This window comes from Hyaena hyaena, unplaced genomic scaffold (assembly GCF_003009895.1).
Source record: "Hyaena hyaena isolate Hyena2069 unplaced genomic scaffold, ASM300989v1 scaffold_86, whole genome shotgun sequence".
NCBI lineage: Eukaryota > Metazoa > Chordata > Mammalia > Carnivora > Hyaenidae > Hyaena > Hyaena hyaena.
This window is the reverse complement of record NW_024080721.1, coordinates 2,239,925-2,259,218: the sequence shown is the minus strand read 5'-3', so window position 1 is coordinate 2,259,218 and position 19,294 is coordinate 2,239,925. Positions and strand designations below refer to the sequence as shown.

The window sequence follows — 19,294 nt, the reverse complement described above, 5'->3', positions numbered from 1 at the left end:
CAGGATAGCGGGTACACTAGCACTGGGCTGAGGTGCCGACCCAGGCAAGGCAGCGGGAGGAGGAGGTAGGCGCCCCACCTGTGGAGAAGGAGTCCGGACTGAGGCTGAGATTGCCCGAGAAGCTGGTGTTCTGGGGAAGACAGGAGCGCATTCTCTGTTTGCGATTAGACGGGACAGGAAGGAGAGGGCTGAGACCCAGGGCTCCAGAAAGCTGCTGCGCCCCTGCCTTTCGCTCTCTGCCCTGTGGGACTCCATCTCAGCCAGGCGTGGGGACACTTGGGCCTCAGAAGACCCAGGTGATCCAGCCCCAGCCTCCTCAGAAACGGGCTTCTCTGCAGGGCCTCACATGGCCGAGTCCAAAAGATCTGGGCAGAAAGAGGCTGCCCCAGCTTAAAGTCTAGATTCCTGGCCTCCTGTCATGGTGGCCTGGTCACTTCTCTCAGGCTTAGGGTCCACAACAGACAAAAATGGGTGAGTAAAAGTAATCCAGACATTCTCCGTGAGAGCTTAAGATGTAAAATGGAATGGACATAAATGCAAGTTGGATTCCTCAATGGTGCTGCCATACGAGGGCATCACATAGATGCTGTCGTGTGTGAGCTGGCGGAGGGCGGGGGAGTGATCAACTGCCCAGGCCACGAGTAAGACAGTGCTGACTGATAGAGAAGGCTCTGTGTCTTCGGGGACCACCTAGAATAGTCTAAACCCCTTTTCTTAAGACAGCCTGCCCTAGGTGACATTATCTAGTGATGGCAGATGGCACTGTCCATCTGTGTGCCAAACGGAACTTAGAGAGATGGCCTGTCCCCAACAACAGCCCTGCCTGGAGGCAGCCCTCGCAGGAGGGTGAGCCTTCAGATCCCTTGAAAACTGACTCAGATCAATCAAATTCACAAAAGACCGGGGCACCCAGAATGACCAGAAATTGGTTGGAGAATAAGGACCAGGTGCACATGCTTGCAGAATAGAATAGCATGCTCTTTCTCCTTGCTGGCAAGTTTAGAGGAGCCGAACTGCAGGTTGTTGAGTAGGCAAGGAATCGGGGGAAGGGTTGATTCGATGATCTCAGGGACCGTCGTCACCAGACCCGGGGCATCCCTACGCCCCAAGGCTGGACCAGCTCTCGGACTGCCAGCTTCCTCAGGGCCGCATCCTCCCCTTTCTCGCTTCCATCACCACCCAGCCTCCTTCGTCGACACGTTCTTTCTTTAGGACATTGCAGGTCCGCCTCCCATTACCAGTTCCAGCAAGTGCTAGCATCTTGGAAAACCGTAGTATAATATCACAGCCAGGGTTTCACCACTGATACCCTCAAGACCCAGAGGACCTCCAAGACCACCAGGATCCCTTTTACAGCCACCCCTCCTTCCCTCCCACCCCCTTTCCTCCATGACCCCTGGCGGCCAGTAACCTGTTCTCCAGTCCCACAGTTTTGTCATTTTGAGAATGTCATGTAGATGGAGTCATATGGTTTAGAACCACGAGGAATGGCTTGTTTCACAAACTCCCTGGAGATTCATCCAGGTTTGTGTGTATAAGTAATTCCTGGTGTGGGTGTGCCGCAGTCCGTCTCCCCATTCTCCTAGGGAGGGACATCTGTCCTTCTCTGTTTTGAGTTATTACAAGAAAGCTGTTATGCACATTCATGTGCAGAGCTTTGTGTGACCATAAGTTTCCCTTTCTCTGGGACAAATGCCCAAGATATAATTGCTCGGTTGGATGTAGTTGCAGGTTCAGCCTATGAAGAAACTGCCAGACTGTTTTCCAGAGTGTCTGGACCAGTTTTGTGTTCCCACCAGCAGTGTGCGAGGGATCCAGTTTCTCTGCATCCTCTCCACCATTTCTTTTTTTGTTTTTTTTAAGTTTATTTATTTTGAAAAAGAGAGAGAGCAGGGGAGGGGCAGAGCGATGGAGAGAGAATCCCAAGCAGGCTCCGCGCTCTTAGTGCAGAGCCCAAAGCAGGGCTCAAACCCACAAACCGTGAGATCATGACCTGAGCCAAAATCAAGAGTTAGACACTTAACCTACTGAGCCACCCAGGCACCCCCTTTTGCCCATTTTCTAACTGGATTGTTTGGGTTTTTTATGTTGAGTGTTGAGAGTTTTTGGTATGTTCTATAATTAGATACTAGTCCTTTGTCAGATATGTGGTTCTAAATCTTTCAGTCTATAGCTTTTTATCCTCTTCACAGGGTCTTGCAGCAAAAGATTTTTCATTTTCAGTTAAATCCAATCAATCAAATGTTTCCTTTTATAGAATGGGCTTTTGGTGTCAGGTGTAAGAACTCTTTGACTCATGGATCTTTGAGGTTTTCCCCTGTTTTTTTTTTTTTTTTTTTTTTTATTCTAACAGTTGGATAGTATTACATTTGAGTCCATGATCCATTTTGAAATAACTTTTAGATAAGGCATGAGAGTTCGATTGAAGTCCATTTTTTTCCTATACATGCCACCTGCTTCAGTGCCATTTATTAAAAAGACAGCTGTTCCTCCATTGAACTGCTTTTGCACCTTTGTCAACAATCAATTGGGCAGGGGCCAGGGGCACCTGGGTGGCTCAGTCAGGTAAGCATCTGACTCTTGATTTTTGACTCAGGCCATGATCTCATGGTTTGTGAGTTTGAGCCCTGCATCTGGCTCTGCAGAGCCTGCTTGAGATTCTCTGTCTCCCTGTCTCTCTTTTCCCCTCCCCTGTTCACACACTCTCTCCCTCTCACTCTCATAAAAAATATAAACATTTTTTACAAATCGGTTGGACATGTTTGTGTGCATCTGTTTTGAGGTTCTCTGTTCTATTCTGTTGATCTGTATGTCTGTCCCTCAGCCACTACCACATAGTCTTGAAACCTGTAGCTATATAGTAAGTCTTGAAACTGGGCATACTGATTCTTCCCAACTTATTCTTATTTTTCAAAATTTTCTTAACTATTCTAGTCCTTTTTCCCTTTCTACATAAATTTTAGAATAATTTTCTGTATATCTGCAGAACAATCTTTCTGGGATTTTGATAGAAATTACATTAAATTCATATATCAATTTGGACAGAACTGACAATTGTGTTGAGTCTTCCAATTCATTAACAAGGTAGGTCTTTTCATTTATTTAGATCTTCAGTTTCTTTCATTAGCATTTGATAGTTCTCAGCCTACAAGTCCCATACATGTTTTGCTAGATTTACACCTAATAATTTTTATTTTTATTTTTTGTGAATTATAAATGATACTGTATCTTCAATTTCGGTGTCTTAATATTAAGTTCATCACTAGTATATAGAAATTGATTTTTGCATATTTATCTTGTATCCTGTGACCTTGCTGAACTCACTTACTAGTCTAGGATTTTTGAAGGATTCATTCTGTGGGATTTTCTACATAGACCGTCATAGTGTCTGCAAATAGAGACAGTTCTTTTTCTTTTTTAATGTTCATTTGTTTATTTTGAGACAGAGAGAGTGATCAGGGGAGGAGCAAATAGAGGCAGTTCTAATTCTTCCTCTCTGATCTGTATGCTTTTTATTTCCTCTTTTTTTTTCTTTCTTGCCTTATTGCTCTGGCTAGAACTTCTAGCACTATACTGAATAAGAACGGTGGAAGCAGGAATCCTTGCCCTGTTCCCAGTCTTAAAGGGGACACATCCAGTCTTTGGTCATTAAGTGTAGTGTTAGCTATATGCTCTTTATCGAGTACCCCTCTTTTCCTATTTTTCTGAGGATTTTTGTCATGTTGTTGAGTTTTTTCATGCTTTTGTTTTATCCATTAATATGATTACAATTTAATATTTTTTTATATTTAATATTATGGATTACAATGTTTAAATTTTAAATATTGAACCAGATTTGCTCTGCTGGAACCAGCCCCACTAGGGCATGCTATATAATTCTTTTAACATAATTGATCTGTTGCTCCATTCTACTTGTTAAGATTTTGCTCAGGATTTTTGTACCTTTCTTTTAACTTGATTGATAAGGATTTTTTGCATTGTTATTCATGAAGGACATTTGTCTGTATTTTTCTTTATATGGTGCTGTCTTCGTCTGGTTTTGGTAACATAAACCTTCATAAAATGAAATAAGAAGTATTCCTTCCTGTCTTGTTTTGAAGACATATAGAATTGGTGGTACTTTTTTAAAAGTTTGAGACAATTCTCCAGCAGGACCATGTAGGCCTAAAGATTTCTTTCAGGGAAACTTTTAAACTATGAAGCAATCTCCTTAATAGTAATAGGACTTTTGAAGTTATCTTAAAATCATATCAAAATTTCATATTGAGAGGCTTGTGACTGTGTTTTTAATCTATGGTGTCAATCCTGTGTGTGTGGAGTTACTACTAGTGATCTCTTATCCTTTGATACCTGAAGGATCTGTAGTAATATCTCCATTTCATTCCTGACATTGGTAATTTGTGCCTTCTTTGTTTTTCTATGCTGGTCTTGCTAGAGATTTGATAATGTTATTAATCTTTTCAAAGAACCAGCTTCTTGTTTGACTCATTTTCTCCCTTTTTATTCTCTCTTCTTTTTCATTGATATCGGTTATCTTTATTATTTCCTTCCTCATGCCTCATGCTTGCTTTGAGTTTATTTTGTTCTTTTTCTATGTTGTTGAGATTTCCTAATTTTTCGTTTGTTTCAAGAATGTAATTGCTCATTGGAGCATTTTTGTGATAACTGCTTTAAAATCTATGTCAGATAATTCTAGTAGCATCTCCGTTGTCTTGATATTGGCATCTATTGATTATCTCTTTTTGTTCAGTTTGAGAGAGCTTCCTGTTTCCTGGTTTAATGAGTGATTTTTTATTTAAACCCAGATATTCTGAGTAGCATAAGACTTTTGATCTAATTTAAGCCTCCCGTTTTAGCTGGCTGCCTCTGATACTGCTCTGGCAGGGGTGGGAGCTCCTCCTCGTTGCTGCTGGGTATGAGTAGAAGTCCAGGATTTACACTCAATCTCTGCTGACACCCAGGGATGGTGGGGAGATGGGAGGAGGCTCCTTGTTACTGCAAGACAGGGGTGGGAATTCTGGATCCCTGCTCAGCCTCTACTAGTAGTATCTCTCTAGCCAGAACAGGAAGGGGCACCTCATTACACTGCCCACAGAGCCTCCCCTGACACCACAGAAACGTGGGCAGTGGTGGCAGCCTTGCGTCCCCACCAGGCCTCCTCTGACACCATCAGAGCATGGAGAGGGGGTGTCTCGTGACTCCCACGTGGAAGACGCGCTCTCCACATGGTCTCCACTCTCACCTGGGGATGGAGGACCCCCATTACCGCAGGGATGAAATTCCCCTTCCCTACGGGCTCTTCTCTCATATCACCCCAGCTGGGGATGTGGGGTGCCTGATGACAGCCCATTGAGGGCAGAAGCCTGGGCTCCCAGAGGCCCTTGCAGGTGTGGTTGGGATGGGTCCACTGTATTTTCTGTGGTGTTTGGTTATTTTCTAAAACTAATGTCATGCTAGGCTCTCCCTTCCTGTTCCTTCAGCTAGAGGAGTGGGCTTTGGGGGGACTTTTTGTCTTCACCTCTCACGTTGCTGGGCCGCTGGCTTCTTCAGCTCAACGCATGGAATCTGTAAGGAACAAAGGAACGCCCGGAACTCCGCACCTTTCACTCCTTGTGTCTGCGGGCACCCAGCCAGTCTGCCTCCTTCTCTCTGTCTTTCAGGGTCTCTTACGTTTCTTATATATATAACGTCCAGTGCTTGGAGGTTGTATTTAGTGGGAGGAATAGGGAGAAGTATAGCCACTCCATCTTCCCAAAAGCAAAGCAGCTCTTCTCTTTTTGATGAGTCTTCTGACTTACTGACTGTACACTGGTTGAGAAGAACAAGCCTATCGTGTCCCATTGCTGAAGGCCTGTGCGTGTGAAGATGCTTAATAGTTATTGGCAGACTGGCCTGGCGGTTCGTATGGTACCTTGACCTCACAGAGAAATGCTGAGAGCTGTGATGGTGGGAGACCGTTAAGTCTTACTGAACCTCTTCACACCTGTAGCCGTGGAGGTGTTTGCTAGGTGCCCAGCTTCCTAAACGGGGGGGTCTGGTATTTTCCCTTACATCTTCACCAAGAGGTTATGAGCAGACGACAAACTGCTCCTGAAGCCATTTGAAATGCAAACCCGTCCATTGCTGTGGTTGGGCAAATGCCACCTCGTTCCATGGTGGGGGGGTCCCCCTGGGGAACCAGCCCTCTGGGGATGTGCGGCAGGGGACCCAGAGCACTGACCCCAAGTGTCCTTTGAAACAGGAGGACCATGACACTATGGAAGCTGATCTGGACAAAGACGAGCTGATCCAGCCCCAGCTTGGAGAGCTCTCAGGCGAGAAGCTTCTGACCACGGAGTACTTGGGAGTGAGTACCACGTAATGCGGTGGGGGAGAAGTAGACATGGACCATTGATGCATTAGCCTTTGCAATGACACGTGACCACGTGGTTTGGTCTGTTACGATCCTGTGTTTATTAACGTCCCGTGTTGGCCAGTTTGCTCCCAGCGTCCCTGAGCTGCACTGTGGCCCCAGCTACCTGTCACAGACAAGGCTGTCAGTGAACAGAGGAGAGATCAGGATATAACAGGAGGGCACGTGTCAGGAGCCTTCCTAACATGCAAAGGTGTGCCCGCCTCAGCAGACATCACCCAACTGTCCAGCTGCTTAATTTCCATGTGCCTTGTCTAATAGAAGGGAAGATTGTGGCGGGTTTGGAAGTCATCAGCACACAGCTGATGGCTGAAACCATCAGAGCAGAGGCTGGAGAGAGAGAGAGTGAGGGGCTGCTGACAGAGGGCCCGAGCAGCATGTCAGGAGTGGGAGCAAGAAGAGGGGCCCCTGAGGACAGAAAGTGACCAGTCAGAGAGGCTTGGGGAGAACCAGGAGAATGTAGTGCCATGGGAACCAGAAGGCGGGGGGGCGGGGCGGGGAAGGCTTCAGGATGGATCGAGCGGTCAGTCCAGGCATCTAAGAGGCCTGTGGCATCACACATCTGACATGGGGCCCTAATCTGAGCTCAGAGAGCTCCCCGCTGACTCATGATCAGCCAACTCTGGGAGCCCCTGGTTACCACCCACCAGCTGAACAGGGAAAGGCACGAATGAGGAGAAGGCTACCGATTGGCCTGGAGAGAATAGCAATGTCAGGGGCCCACGGGTGTCTCACAAAACCTTGATCAGAAAGCACATCAGTGAACAGGTGGAATGTTGGAGTGGGAGGTTTCTGAAGAGGGGTGCAAGGGCTGGGGGCCCGTCCTCTCTGAAGCCCTGGGACGGACAGCGGAGCACACAGGAGCGAAGGCCATCGGCATTAAAAGGAACTCCTGGAATTTTGAAGCTGGTGTTTGACTGGGTCAGTCCCATGGACTCTGACATCTCCCATCAGTCAAGTTATGGCTGGAGCAGAAGGCCGGGGGCCAGTCTCTCCACAATTGGCCGGCAGGGACAGTGACTTGAGAAGGAAGAGAATGTGGGTGCAGGAGGCATGAGCCTCATAGGAGTAGACAGAAGCAGAAAGTGCCTTCCCATCGCTGCCCCATCCTGGCCCTCCCATCTCACCCTGGGTACTGGTCTCCCTGGTCACCTGCCCCTTCCTCACCTGCCAAGGAATTTCCGGGGCCCCAGGCTGGAGTATAGAATCTGCTGGTGGGACGGGACGTCAGAGGACAACCAGAGGCCCAACTGTGGGAGGTTTGTAGGCAAGGGTTTGGGATTTTCTCTCAGCCTGAGCTGGGAGAGTCCTGGAAGCAGGGGAGTGACTCAGTTTGACTTATTTTAATGGGTGAACTTCTATTTTCATTCGGGTTGCAAGATGGAGAACGGACTGTAGGGGGCAGGAGTGAAAGAAGGGAGATGACCCAAGGAGGCTCGGCTGGGGTTCCACCCTTAGCCCCGCACCCCCCTACCCCCACCCCCCGCCACCTTGCCTCTGGGTCATGGTCAAGGCCTATAGCCCGTCACAGCCCTTAGAATGTCTCTAGGATCAAATGAATCTAACTGACTGTGGAGGCTCTGTTTACTTTAAGTCAAGTGTAGGTGCTCCGGAAGGGTTGGAAATGAGGCAGTTGGGTTGTTGATGGAAGTCTGGAGCCCTAACTAGGCTTTGTTCCCCTTTGGAAGAGCACTGGCTTTGGCAGGGAGGGACTGGGCTCAGTCTGACAGGATGTGCATTTTTAAAAGCAAGACTCTCCTGGGGCGCCTGGGTGGCTCAGTCAGTTAAGGGTCTGACTTCCGCTCAGGTCATGATCTCATGGTTTGTGGGTTCGAGCCCCACACTGGCCTCTGTGCTGACAGTTTGGAGCTTGGAGACTGCTTTAGATTCTGTGCCTCCTCTCTCTGCCCCTCCCCTGCTCACACTCTGTCTCTGCCTCTGTCTCTCTCTCTCAAAAATAAATAAAACGTTAAATAGATAGATGATAGATAGGTAGATAGATACATAGATAAGTAAAAGCAAGACTCTCCTGCTTCATAGACAGGAGATGAGGAGAAGAGGCCAGTGGGTGGGCCATCTTCAGAGGGTGGGCGCAAAGGCAGGGTTGGGACTTTTGCCACAGACACAGCCACGCAGGCATGTGATGGTCAGCAAGGACGTTCACAGAGCTTGGTGAACCAAAACCAAGTACGAGTACTGAGCAACTTACAGCGCCTCTCCACAGTGAAGTGCTTATGTGATCTTGGGTTGATAATGGTGAAGGTTTTCAACAGCAACAAAAACCAAGTCACAGACCGTCTGGGACTCCCCGCTTAACCATGCAGCTCAGTGGGGCACAAAGAGGCAGAGCTTTCAGACCAACCAGTAACCCAGTAACCCAGGGTAATGGCATCTGGAAATGGTGTCATTTTACCCCAGCATGCAGCTCGAAACCTCCTCCGCGTATCTGCACTATCCTTTTACCAGGAGGAAATATTTGAATCCAGCAGAATAGTTCCCTGCAGGTTTGGTTTTTGTTACCTTTTGGTGGAGATATGAGTAATAGGAATGAAGTACAGGAAGAATTCGTTACCTAAATGTGAAGACCAAGTGACCAAGTGTCTTAGCTTCCTAGTGCGAGAGTGACAAATTAGCATAAACCAGACGACTTAAAACACCAGAAGTTTATTCTCTCACAGTTCTGGAGGCCAGAAGCCCAAAATCAAGAGGTCCACACAGCCCCACCCACTCTGAAGGCCGTGGGGGAGAGACTCCTGCTCCCCCGGCTCCCGGGCTTCTTGGCTGGTGGCTGCACCCCTCCAGACTCTGCCTCGACCTCCACTGGGCCTTCTCCCCTTTTCTCTTTCATGTCTTACAGGGACACTTGTCATGAATCTAGGATAATCTAGGATGCTCCCTTCATCTCGAGATCGCTGACTTAATTATATCTGCAGAGATTGCTCTTCCAAATGTCACATTCACGGGTTGGTGGGGTTAGAACATGGACGTATCTATTTGGGGCCACCATTCAACCCACCACACCAGGTCACCGTAGGATCTTGTCGTGGAAGCAGTTTTAAAGTCTTGTTAGGGGGGCGCCTGGGTGGCTCAGTCGGTTAAGCGTCCGACTTGGCTCAGGTCATGATCTCACGGTTCGTGGGTTTGAGCCCCGCGTCAGGCTCTGTGCTGACAGCTCAGAGCCTGGAGCCTGTTTCAGATTCTGTGTCTCCCTCTCTGTCTGACCCTCCCCTGCTCACGCTTTCTCTCTCTCTCAGAAATAAATAAAACATTTAAAAAAAATAAAAAATAAAATAAAGTCTTGTTAGAGAACTGAACGTGGGGCAGCCCCCAGGGTTACTGGACCCTCTCAGTTTTGCTGCCTCCACCCATCAGGCTTGCTAAGCTGCCCTCAGTCACCCGATTTGAAACCGCCAGCCCGCCAGCCTCTGTGTGGGGGCCACTGATTTCAAAGAGTAGTCATACCCGCCGTGCCTTTGGCTCTAGTCCACAAGGCTCTGAGTTCATATCTTCGAAACTGCCTGTGCCCAGCAAGGGAGCCTGCTAAAAATAGAAGACGTTTCACTAGGGACTTTGCCCCAAATCATGATTCATACCTCCTCTTTGATGTATGAGGTAGATTGTGGGTTTTTCAAGATCACTTGAAAGATACTGACCTTTTGAAACATTGTATTAGAATATTGTATTCAAAACGTTTTTATTAAACTAGGGCCATTTGCCTAACACATAGCAGAATGCCGAGGCATTTAAGACCTTGCTGTCACTTTCGAGAAGTTTACGAAAAAAGACACAGAGCGGACGAAACTGTGCTATTGGTGGGTGCAGATAAGGCAAGGAGTGGCAAGTAGGGTGGCAGATACCACCCTGCAGGACAGAGCGAGCCCAGGCTCCAAGCCCCAGACCCTCCGTGTGGCCTAAAGGCAGAGTCTGGGACCTGCCTCGGGCCTCCTTACCGTAATCCCAGGAATCGGTTCTGGTACACACCAGTGACTTAGAACCTGCTGGTGGGGGTGAGGGTGGAGGTGCAGCAGGGACAGCCCACCAATATTGGGGGATGGAAGGAAGCCACTCCCAGGATGCCAGCACCCAGGGGCTCACCCCCTGCTGGGTATTCAGAGCCACGCCCTTTCCAGAACCCCACCACCACCACCATCCTGACCCTCCCAAGTGCAAGTATACAGCCCCATGTGCTGCACAGGCCACAAACAAGGCTGCCAGCCACTGAGAGCTCAGAAAGTTGGGGACAAGAGAACTAGTCCCTTCCTAAGCTTGCATGAGCGTGGCAGCGGTCATGTGAAATGCGCCACTCACTCGTAATTCTGGTAGAAAGCAGCACGCCCCGTTTCTTCTTTAGGCCGTGACCGTCAGCAGGTCAAGACTGATGATTTGCCAACTTCTCCTTGCTTGGTTACTTCTGAATTTTTTTTTTTTTTTGTATCAACCATACTATGCTGAACAGTCATTTAATCCTTCCTGAAAAGAATGCCCTGATCTAAATAGCTTTGTCGCCTTGGTTAAAGGGGTGTAGATATGTATCACAGAATCACAGCTTTTATTTTTATATCAGAGTTTAAACCTATTATTAGTTACCTTTAACAATAGTCATGGGCACGTCTTAAATTAGCTCAGCACACGTCATAGGCCAAGCCCTGTGCAGTCCGATTCACTCATCTGACTCCATTTAATCTGGTCCTCCCAACAAACTACGGGGAAAATCCTGCTAGGGTAGCATTTTCTCGACAGGAGAGCCGAGGCTGAGAAAGGGTACAGGACATTTTCCCACTAAGCTGTGCCACCTTCTGGAAGAAGCTGTCGATTTTCCAGTGAGTTGCTCACTGTGTCTGACAATTCAGAGAGCACCAGCTCTGGCATATCCACAGTTTCTGTCTGGTCTAAGTTTCACGCATGGACCCATTTGGTGGTGGGGGTGTGGGAGAGAGGTGCCTGCTGTAAAAGCTGATCACTTCCTTCCCACCCTTTCTTCCCTCCGTCAAATGAAGACCCAAGCTCAGTTAGTTTTCCAGAGATCACTTGAAGGACCGGTGAGCCCTGCCTCCAAAGACTGTGTGTATGGAGGTGGGCCTGGGAATCTGAATCTTTACTACCGCCGCCACCCCCCACCCCACCCCAGTGATCCCAAAGCCCGAGTCTGGCCCATGGAAACTTTGCCTCCTGGACAGTAGGCACAGCTGGCCAGGGTGCAGGGCTGAGCCCCTCAGAGGCGCAGGGCTCCAGGCCCCTGCCCTCCCAAACCCTCTGTGGAAGCATCTGGCGCTCTCAGCAAAGACCAAAACCAGAGAAGGAAGGGCCTCAGGTTGCAATTTTGGCTTTTAGGGTTTTTTTTTTTCCCCAAATGTGTTTCCGTTTTTTCTGGTCACGTTTCAGTTATTCCTGCCTGGCCTGGCTGATAGTTGGAGGCTCAGTGCCCTCTACATATTGGGAGGTGAGGTAGAACTGAATGTCCATATTCTTGCATGTGAAAACACAGCCAAACAGGTGAGGGAGAAAATCCCAAGCCCCCAAATATTCCAACTCCGTTTCTTATTCAGTTTGTTTCTTGTATTCTTTTAAGTTAAAAAAAAAAAACTTTTTGTTAGCATTTATTTATTTTTGAGAGACAGCAAGACAGAGCATGAGCAGGGGAGGGGCAGAGAGAGAAGGAGACACAGAATCTGAAGCAGCTCCAGGCTCCGAGCTATCAGCCCAGAGCCCGACGCGGGGCTCAAACTCACGAACCGTGAGATCATGACCTGAGCCGAAGTTGGACGCTCAACTGACTGAGCCACCCAGGTGCTTATTTATTTATTTATTTATTTATTTATTTATTTATTTATTTTTATTTATTTTTAACTAATGTCCATACCAAATATGGGGCCCAAACCCACAACCTCGAGATCCAGAGTCACATTCTACTGCTACTGAGCCAGCCAGGTGCCCCGTGTACTCTTCCTTCTAACTATAAAAAAAATAGGGGTGCCTGGGTGGCTCAGTTGGTTGTGATTCTGACTTCCACTCAGGTCATGATCTCACAGTGCGTAAGTTCAAGCTCCCCCCCGGGCTCACTGCTGTCTGCGCAGCGCGGAGCCTGCTTCAGATCCTCTGTCCCTCTCTCTTTCCCTCCCCTGCTTGCACTCTCTCAAAAATAAATAAAACATTAAAAAGAAAAAATTAAAAACATTTAAAAAAAAAAGAAATACATGCTTATTACATGAGTAATGTAAAGTCCAAATAAACCACTTAAACAACCATAATAACTCCACCCACCCAGAGATAACCTCTGTTCCTTCTGTCATTCTTCCCTTTATCTCTACACTTTCTCTTTCCTTTATTAGTTAGGACTGGCCCAGCTGCAAAAAGTAGAAAAGCTTGCCTTATCCATCCTGCTGATAATACTGAAGGACATTGACCCCAAGGCTCTTTCCTTATCTTTCTACAACCTGCCTGTCAGCACTAAGGGAAGACCCAGATTTTGCAGGACCTCTGGCTTACAGGGTTGGGAAACCTTCTTTAAATAAAGGAATACAAAGTTAGTTAGGAAGCAAATACTCAGTTTAAATGAGAATGAGAAAATGAATCACAGTAAAATTCAAATGTTAAGAATGGACATATACTACAAACAGAAAAATAATGTTTTTATTAATTAGCTGCCTTGGGTACCTTATAGGGTTTTTTGTTTATTTTTATTTTATGACTTTTATTGCCTCTACATATATGACAACAAGTCTGTAATGTTTTCTATAGAGAGAAAAGGAAATTAGTCCTTCTGTAACATATCTATAACAAATTTTGTTTCTTATTATTGATAGACTGGAAAATCTTTTGGCCTCATATTTAGTTTTTGGTAATGCTGTATGCATTTTTAGGATTGTCGCTTATTTGAGAGCTCCTTCCTCAGGTGTCTTCCACAAAGAAGCTGGAAGTTTTCTTGCACACTGATTATTCATAAATACTCTGATAGCACAGGGAATTTCTAGAAGCCATTCCTACCCCAGGACAGCTAGCTATGGTTTGGCTGTGCACCACGATCTGGAATCATATGAATCTATTCCACGAAACCCGAATTAAATGTCATCTAGGTTCAGCATCCCCTTAGCTAAATCCCAAATCGTCTTTGGCCATCCAGCACCATGCCACCGACGCGAAGGGAAGTATGACCAGGGAAGTCATAGTAGGAAGAAACAGCAGAAGGGAAGTCAGAGTAGGAAGAAACAGCAGCATTAAGTGCTTGCAGTTAAAATATCGACTTTTGCAAATGTTACAAAAACACATTGCTAGGGCCTCTTCTGGGCCTTGAAGCTTCAGTGTCATCCACTCCATGGTAGTTCTGCCTCAGCACATGAGCCCTTCATTCACACGCTTGCGGCCTCTCAGTCAAGAGATGGCAGAGGTAGCTCCCAGCTCAAACCCACGATAAAGTCAAGAAGAAGGCCCAGCAGGCAAACCAGCCAAATCTACTCCTTCTACAGTGCTCTTTCCCAAGTTTCCAGCTGGTGACTTTCACTGTATTCTTACTGGTCAGAACTGGATCACATGACCCCTAGCTACAAGGGAGTCTGGAAAAGGGAATCTTTTTTTTATTAAAAAAAATTTTTTAATGTTCATTTATTTTTGACGGGGGGGGAGAGAGAGAGGGAATGAGCGGGGGAGGGGCACACAGAATCTGAAGCAGGCTCCAGAATCTGAAGCTGTGCTGACAGCTCAGAGCCTGACATGGGGCGGCTCAAGCTCACAAACCGTGAGATCATGACCTGAGCCAGAGTTGGACACTCAACTTACTAAGTAACCCAGGAACCCCAAAGGGAAGGATTTTTAAGTGGAAACATTTGTGTGCTAATAAAATCAGAGCACCGTTGGTCAAGAGAGAATGAATATTGGGTGGACAGCCAGCAGTGTCTGCTTCAGCCTTCATATCATGTCCTACGTGGGTGGGTGGGTTGATGGATGGATAGACAGATGAGAGAGAGAGAGAGAGAACTGGTATTTTCTCACAAAAATTCATACTGCTTTATTAACATGTCACAACTTATGTGATTCACCAATTCTCGAAAACTGGTAAATGGGAAATAACATTTTTTACCTCAATCGACATGTGTTGACCATCTTTTACTACTGAATAAATTACATTCAGCTAAATCATACACTGCATTTTTTTACTATGGCTCAATAAGCTGCATTTTTTTAGTAGCAGAAGCTTCTTTCAAATAAAATCTCCATCTGTCACACAGATGAAGGCTGAGTCCTCTGGACGCACCAGGTGGTGCCAGGGACCCTTTCCATTCCCTCTCCCAGCAGCCACTGGAGCACTTCTGCAGAACTCAGTATCATCCGAAAGTTGTTGGACTAGTTCATCTTTTCAGATCTTTCTAGCCCAAAAGGGCGGCACTGAAACTGAGGGGCCCAGAGAGGGGCCTGGGGGCTACCACATGCACAGCATGTTGTCAGGTGAGGAGGAAACGGGCCCCTCTGCACAGCAGCTGCTCTGAGACGCTGGGTCCTGCACACTTAACCCTCTTCACCAAGGACCTTTCCTCAGGCGTTTGAGTAACAGACCGGACAGTTCTGGCCCACAGGCCAGACTCCATTTCCTGACCCACCGGAGAAGACAGATACCATCCACCTCAAGCTGCTTCTTAGGCCTGTGTGGCTGGGGCACCTGGCTGGCTCAGCCGTAGAGGGTGCGGCTCTGGATCTCAGGGCTGTGCGTCTGAGGCCCCGTGTTGGCTGCAGAGATGACTTTAAAATCTTAAAAAAAAAAAAAAAAAAAAAGGAGATGGTATGGCTGACAGGGTTTTCCGAAGGCTGAAACACCCTCACATGTAAGCCATAGGTTCTCTCTCCTCTAGGAAGGAGTTGGGAGGGTGAGCTCAGAAGGACAGGGGAGTGGAGGGGAGGAGGAGGGAGAGGCTAGAAGGCACATATTCACCGTCTCCCCTTTTCCAGTAGCTGAGCACTTCACCTTCTGAGCCTTCTTTGAAAAGTCCCAGGCGTTCTGTGTGGAATAATGGAGGGGGAAAGAGAAGCCTGAGTGTTCCTGGGGTGCCTTTGAGAATTGGACCCGAGGGACCTGCTCCCCTGATAGGTAGTGCGGCCTGTGAAGTTGACCCCGGCTACTAGATGGGGCAGCGTGACTGTGACCCCAAGGGAAGTCTGAGGAAAAGCAGTCAGGAGCCTGAAGTGATTGCAGTTAAGATAGCCTCTCACAGGAGATGCAAAGGGAGGTTTGGGGCAGGGGGAGGAGGGGGGGCTCAGTCTGTTAAGTGTCCGACTGCAGCTCAGGTCATGACCTCACGGTTTTTGAGTTCGAGCCCCACGTCAGGCTCTGTGCTGACAGCACAGAGCTTGGAACCCACTTCAGATTCTGTCTCTCTCTCTCTCTGCCCCTCCCCAGCTCACGCTCCCTCTCCCTCTCTCTCTCTCTCCCTCTCTCTCTCTCTCTCAAAAATAAACATTAAAAAAAATTTTTTTAATTATGTTTCATTTCCTCCCCAGAGGCTAAAAGCTCACACCTTCTCTTTCCTCCCGTCCTGCTCGCCTTCACACTCCCACCTGTCCGCCCCGTCTTCACCAGCCCAGGTGCGGCCCACCCTGCCCACCCCTCATCACTCACTCTGCTGGCCCCACAGCACAGTGAGGCCCTTTTTTCCTTCTCCCTGCCTCAAACACTAGATAGACACTAATAACTTCTCAGCAAAAATCAAGAAATCAAAGGTATAATTCCAATGTTTAAAAAAGCATCTGCTTTGTTGTTGTTTTTATTTTTTGTTTTCAAATAATTCTAGAGTCACAGGAATTTGAGGAAGTACTGTAGCGAGGGCCCACGTACCCATTCCCCCAGCTCCCCGGGGGTCCCGTCTCCTAGGACTGGAGCACCGTATCATGCGGACAGCCCACGCCATCACGGCCCTGACTTTGTTCACGTTTCACAGTTTTACAGCAATTTCTCTCTTAAACAAATTTACTTGTTAACATAATATAATCACAGTAGAGAACACTTAGAAAATAAAAAGGAGAAAAATTCCTCTTGGTTCTACTATCCTGTCTACCACTGTATTCATTTTAGTGTTCATTTCCTTCCAGTCTTTTGTGTGTTTTTAGCATAATGGAAGGCATCATTTACATACAGTTTTATAATCTTTTAGTAAATGTTTCCAAAATCGTATTTTTCATAACCTAGTCTTTATCATTGTAAATGGCCACCTACTATTTCGAATGAATATGCCATATTTCACTTAATTCTTCGCCTGTTGCAGGATCCCTAAATTATTCCAGTTTTACTCTGTAATAATTTTGTAACAAACAACTTTCTTTATTTGACGTTTCCCATATTTGAGGTTTTTTCACTAGGGTCTACACCCAAGGATGTGAACATCTTTACGACTCTTTAAAACACCAAATTACTTCCCAAAGTAATTGAACATTACTCATGCTACTAAGGTTTTTGATTCCTGCCAGCAATGGGTGGGGTCACTTCTTTAATTGTCACTCATTTAATTGTTGAAAGATGATACTTTTTTGTGTGAAGTTGTAGTTTCTGAGTACTTGTAAAGTTGATCATTTTTTCCCTTTTTTTACTAGTGATCTATTTTGTGACTTGGCTATTTGAATTCTTTGATCAATAATCGACTGTTTCACTTAGTGGTTTATAAGAGATACTTATCTAATGAAAATCTTAACCTTTCTTCTGTTAAATATGTGCAAATATTTCTTCCCAAAGTGTTGTTTACCTATTCACTTGGCTTCTTTTTAATATGTATGTGGAAAGGTTACTTTTTTTAGTTAAAAAAAATTTTTTGAGGGGCACCTGGGTGGCTCAGTCGGTTAAGCGTCTGACTTCAGCTCAGGTCATGATCCCACGGTTCATGGGTTCAAGCCCCATGTCTGGCTCTGTGCTGACAGCTCAGAGCCTGGAGCCTGCCTCAGATTCTGTGTCTCCCCCTCTCTCTCTCTCTCTGCCCCTTCCCTGCTCGTGCTGTCTCTCTCACACATACACACACAAATAAATAAAACATTTAAACTTTTTTTTTAAGTTTATTTATTCATTCTTGAGAGAGAGAGTGCAAGCAGGGAAGGGGCAGAGAGAGGGAGAGACAGAATCCCAGGCAGCTCCGCTATGAGCGCAAAGCCCAACACGAACCGTGAGATCATGACCTGAGCCAAGATCAAGAATCTGACGCTTAACTAACTGAGCCACCCAGGCACCGCTGGAAAGTTTTTATGAGACTCAAATCCGCCCATCTTTTTTTTCCTCTCACTTTCAAAAATCAGTCTTCCCAGAGATGTGATTGTTTCTGTATTCAATTGTTTTCTTCCTTTAACATGGTCTGATATTTTTTTAATTTATAGTGCTAAATGACGTAATATGCAAACCTAAAAAAAATTTTCCCCAAATTTCTGTTTATCTGAGTGATCTGTGTCCTGATCCTTCTTCACTTATTTGCTAAGCCTCTTATACCCATAGATTAGTTTATTACATGTAGTAACGCCTACCTCTAGGTCAGCTCGCAAGTAGACGATTTCTCCAGCCCGTCTCCCCTTTCCTTCCACCAGATCATGACCAACACAGGGAAGACGAGGCGGAAGGGCCTGGCCAGTGTGCAGCGCAGCTCCGATGAGCCCCTGTGCCGGCCCGTCACCCCTGGCGGCCACAGGACGGGGTACCCAGTGTAAGTCCGGGCTAAAGGAGGCAGGGATTTAACTGCAGTGTCAGATGTGTGCATTTAAAAATTCAAAATAAAGCATTCACGTTGAAAAGCATTCATCTCTTCATTGTTTATCTCTTGGGGATTTTTGAGGGGAAAGACGTTGTCTCCTTCCCCCAAGGTTTCTTCTTCCCAAAAATGAAGCGCTAGGATTTCAGGATCCCCAGCCTTTGCCTGGAAGAAGCCAAGTGTTGGCCAGTGTAATTGCAAAGCAAAGGACCAGAGGGAGCAGACAGGACTCTGGTAGCTTCTTGGCTGCAGCCTCCACCGTTTCCCCAGGCCTTTTGTTCCGGGCAGCAGGTGCAGCATCAGAGATTAAGACACCAAATCAGCTTGTTTTTAGATAAACACACTCACTTTGTAAAGCAACTCTATGCCCCTTTAGCGGCCCAGCTCTCTTCATTCTTCAGAGCCTTGCGCCTACCCCATTTATGTAAACAAAACTTCAGTGTGGTTACCCAGAGCCTCTCTGATCCCCCTAGGAATCGGGGGGCCTAGCCCCCGCGGGCTCTCGGGGAGCCCCAGGCCAGGCAGCCGGCTGTCTAGAGAGAATGCCGGAGAGAAACAGGTACAAACGCGGGGGTTATAGAGAGCAGGCAGAAAACCTGCATTTATGCATTCATTCAACAAACATGGGCCATAAAATAGTTCAAGTAAACATGACATGTTTTACTTAGTTATCTCCTAAAACTCAGCAGTTTGGCTGTTTCCAGTTTTACGCCATAGTAATTTGTAATGAACAAACAGACCCTGGGGATACAGCCACAAGCCAAATGCGGAAAGGTTCTGTGGGTGGATCCTGGCACGCCGGGGCCCCCAGCACCCAGACCCTCCTCACATGGGACACAACCTAGAAGTATTTCCAGGCCCATGCTGTGGATTGGTGACCTGTGGCATTTGATCTCAAAACTAGCCATCAGGTGCTTCATATTTCAGGGTTATTTTAAATTACTAATACCATGGCCTTTTTCTCTTAAACTTAGTATTTTTTAACTCAGCTTCCAACTATTAATGTATTGCCACCTTTACATTTTCTCTCGGTCTCCTCCTACGTACATAACATATAACGTGCACATGCATACTCGTTTTGCTGAACTGTTAGGAAGAAGGTTGTGGCCTTGCAACACGCATCCCGTAAGAGTCAGAGCATCCTGTCCTTAACCACGTGGTCACACCTAAGCAAGTT

General features: G+C 46.7%; 1 protein-coding gene across 6 annotated transcripts in view; it reads left to right on the top strand.

The window, feature by feature from the left end:
* Positions 1 to 19,294, top strand: part of ARMC9 (armadillo repeat containing 9) — a 152,034-nt gene that overhangs the window by 112,037 nt on the left and 20,703 nt on the right. For all 6 annotated transcript variants that reach the window (XM_039234578.1, XM_039234576.1, XM_039234575.1 and 3 more), the window contains 2 exons: positions 6,242 to 6,346; positions 17,957 to 18,072. In XM_039234578.1, the coding sequence (XP_039090509.1) occupies positions 6,242 to 6,346; positions 17,957 to 18,072 (221 nt within the window). The remainder of the gene's footprint in view (positions 1 to 6,241; positions 6,347 to 17,956; positions 18,073 to 19,294) is intronic.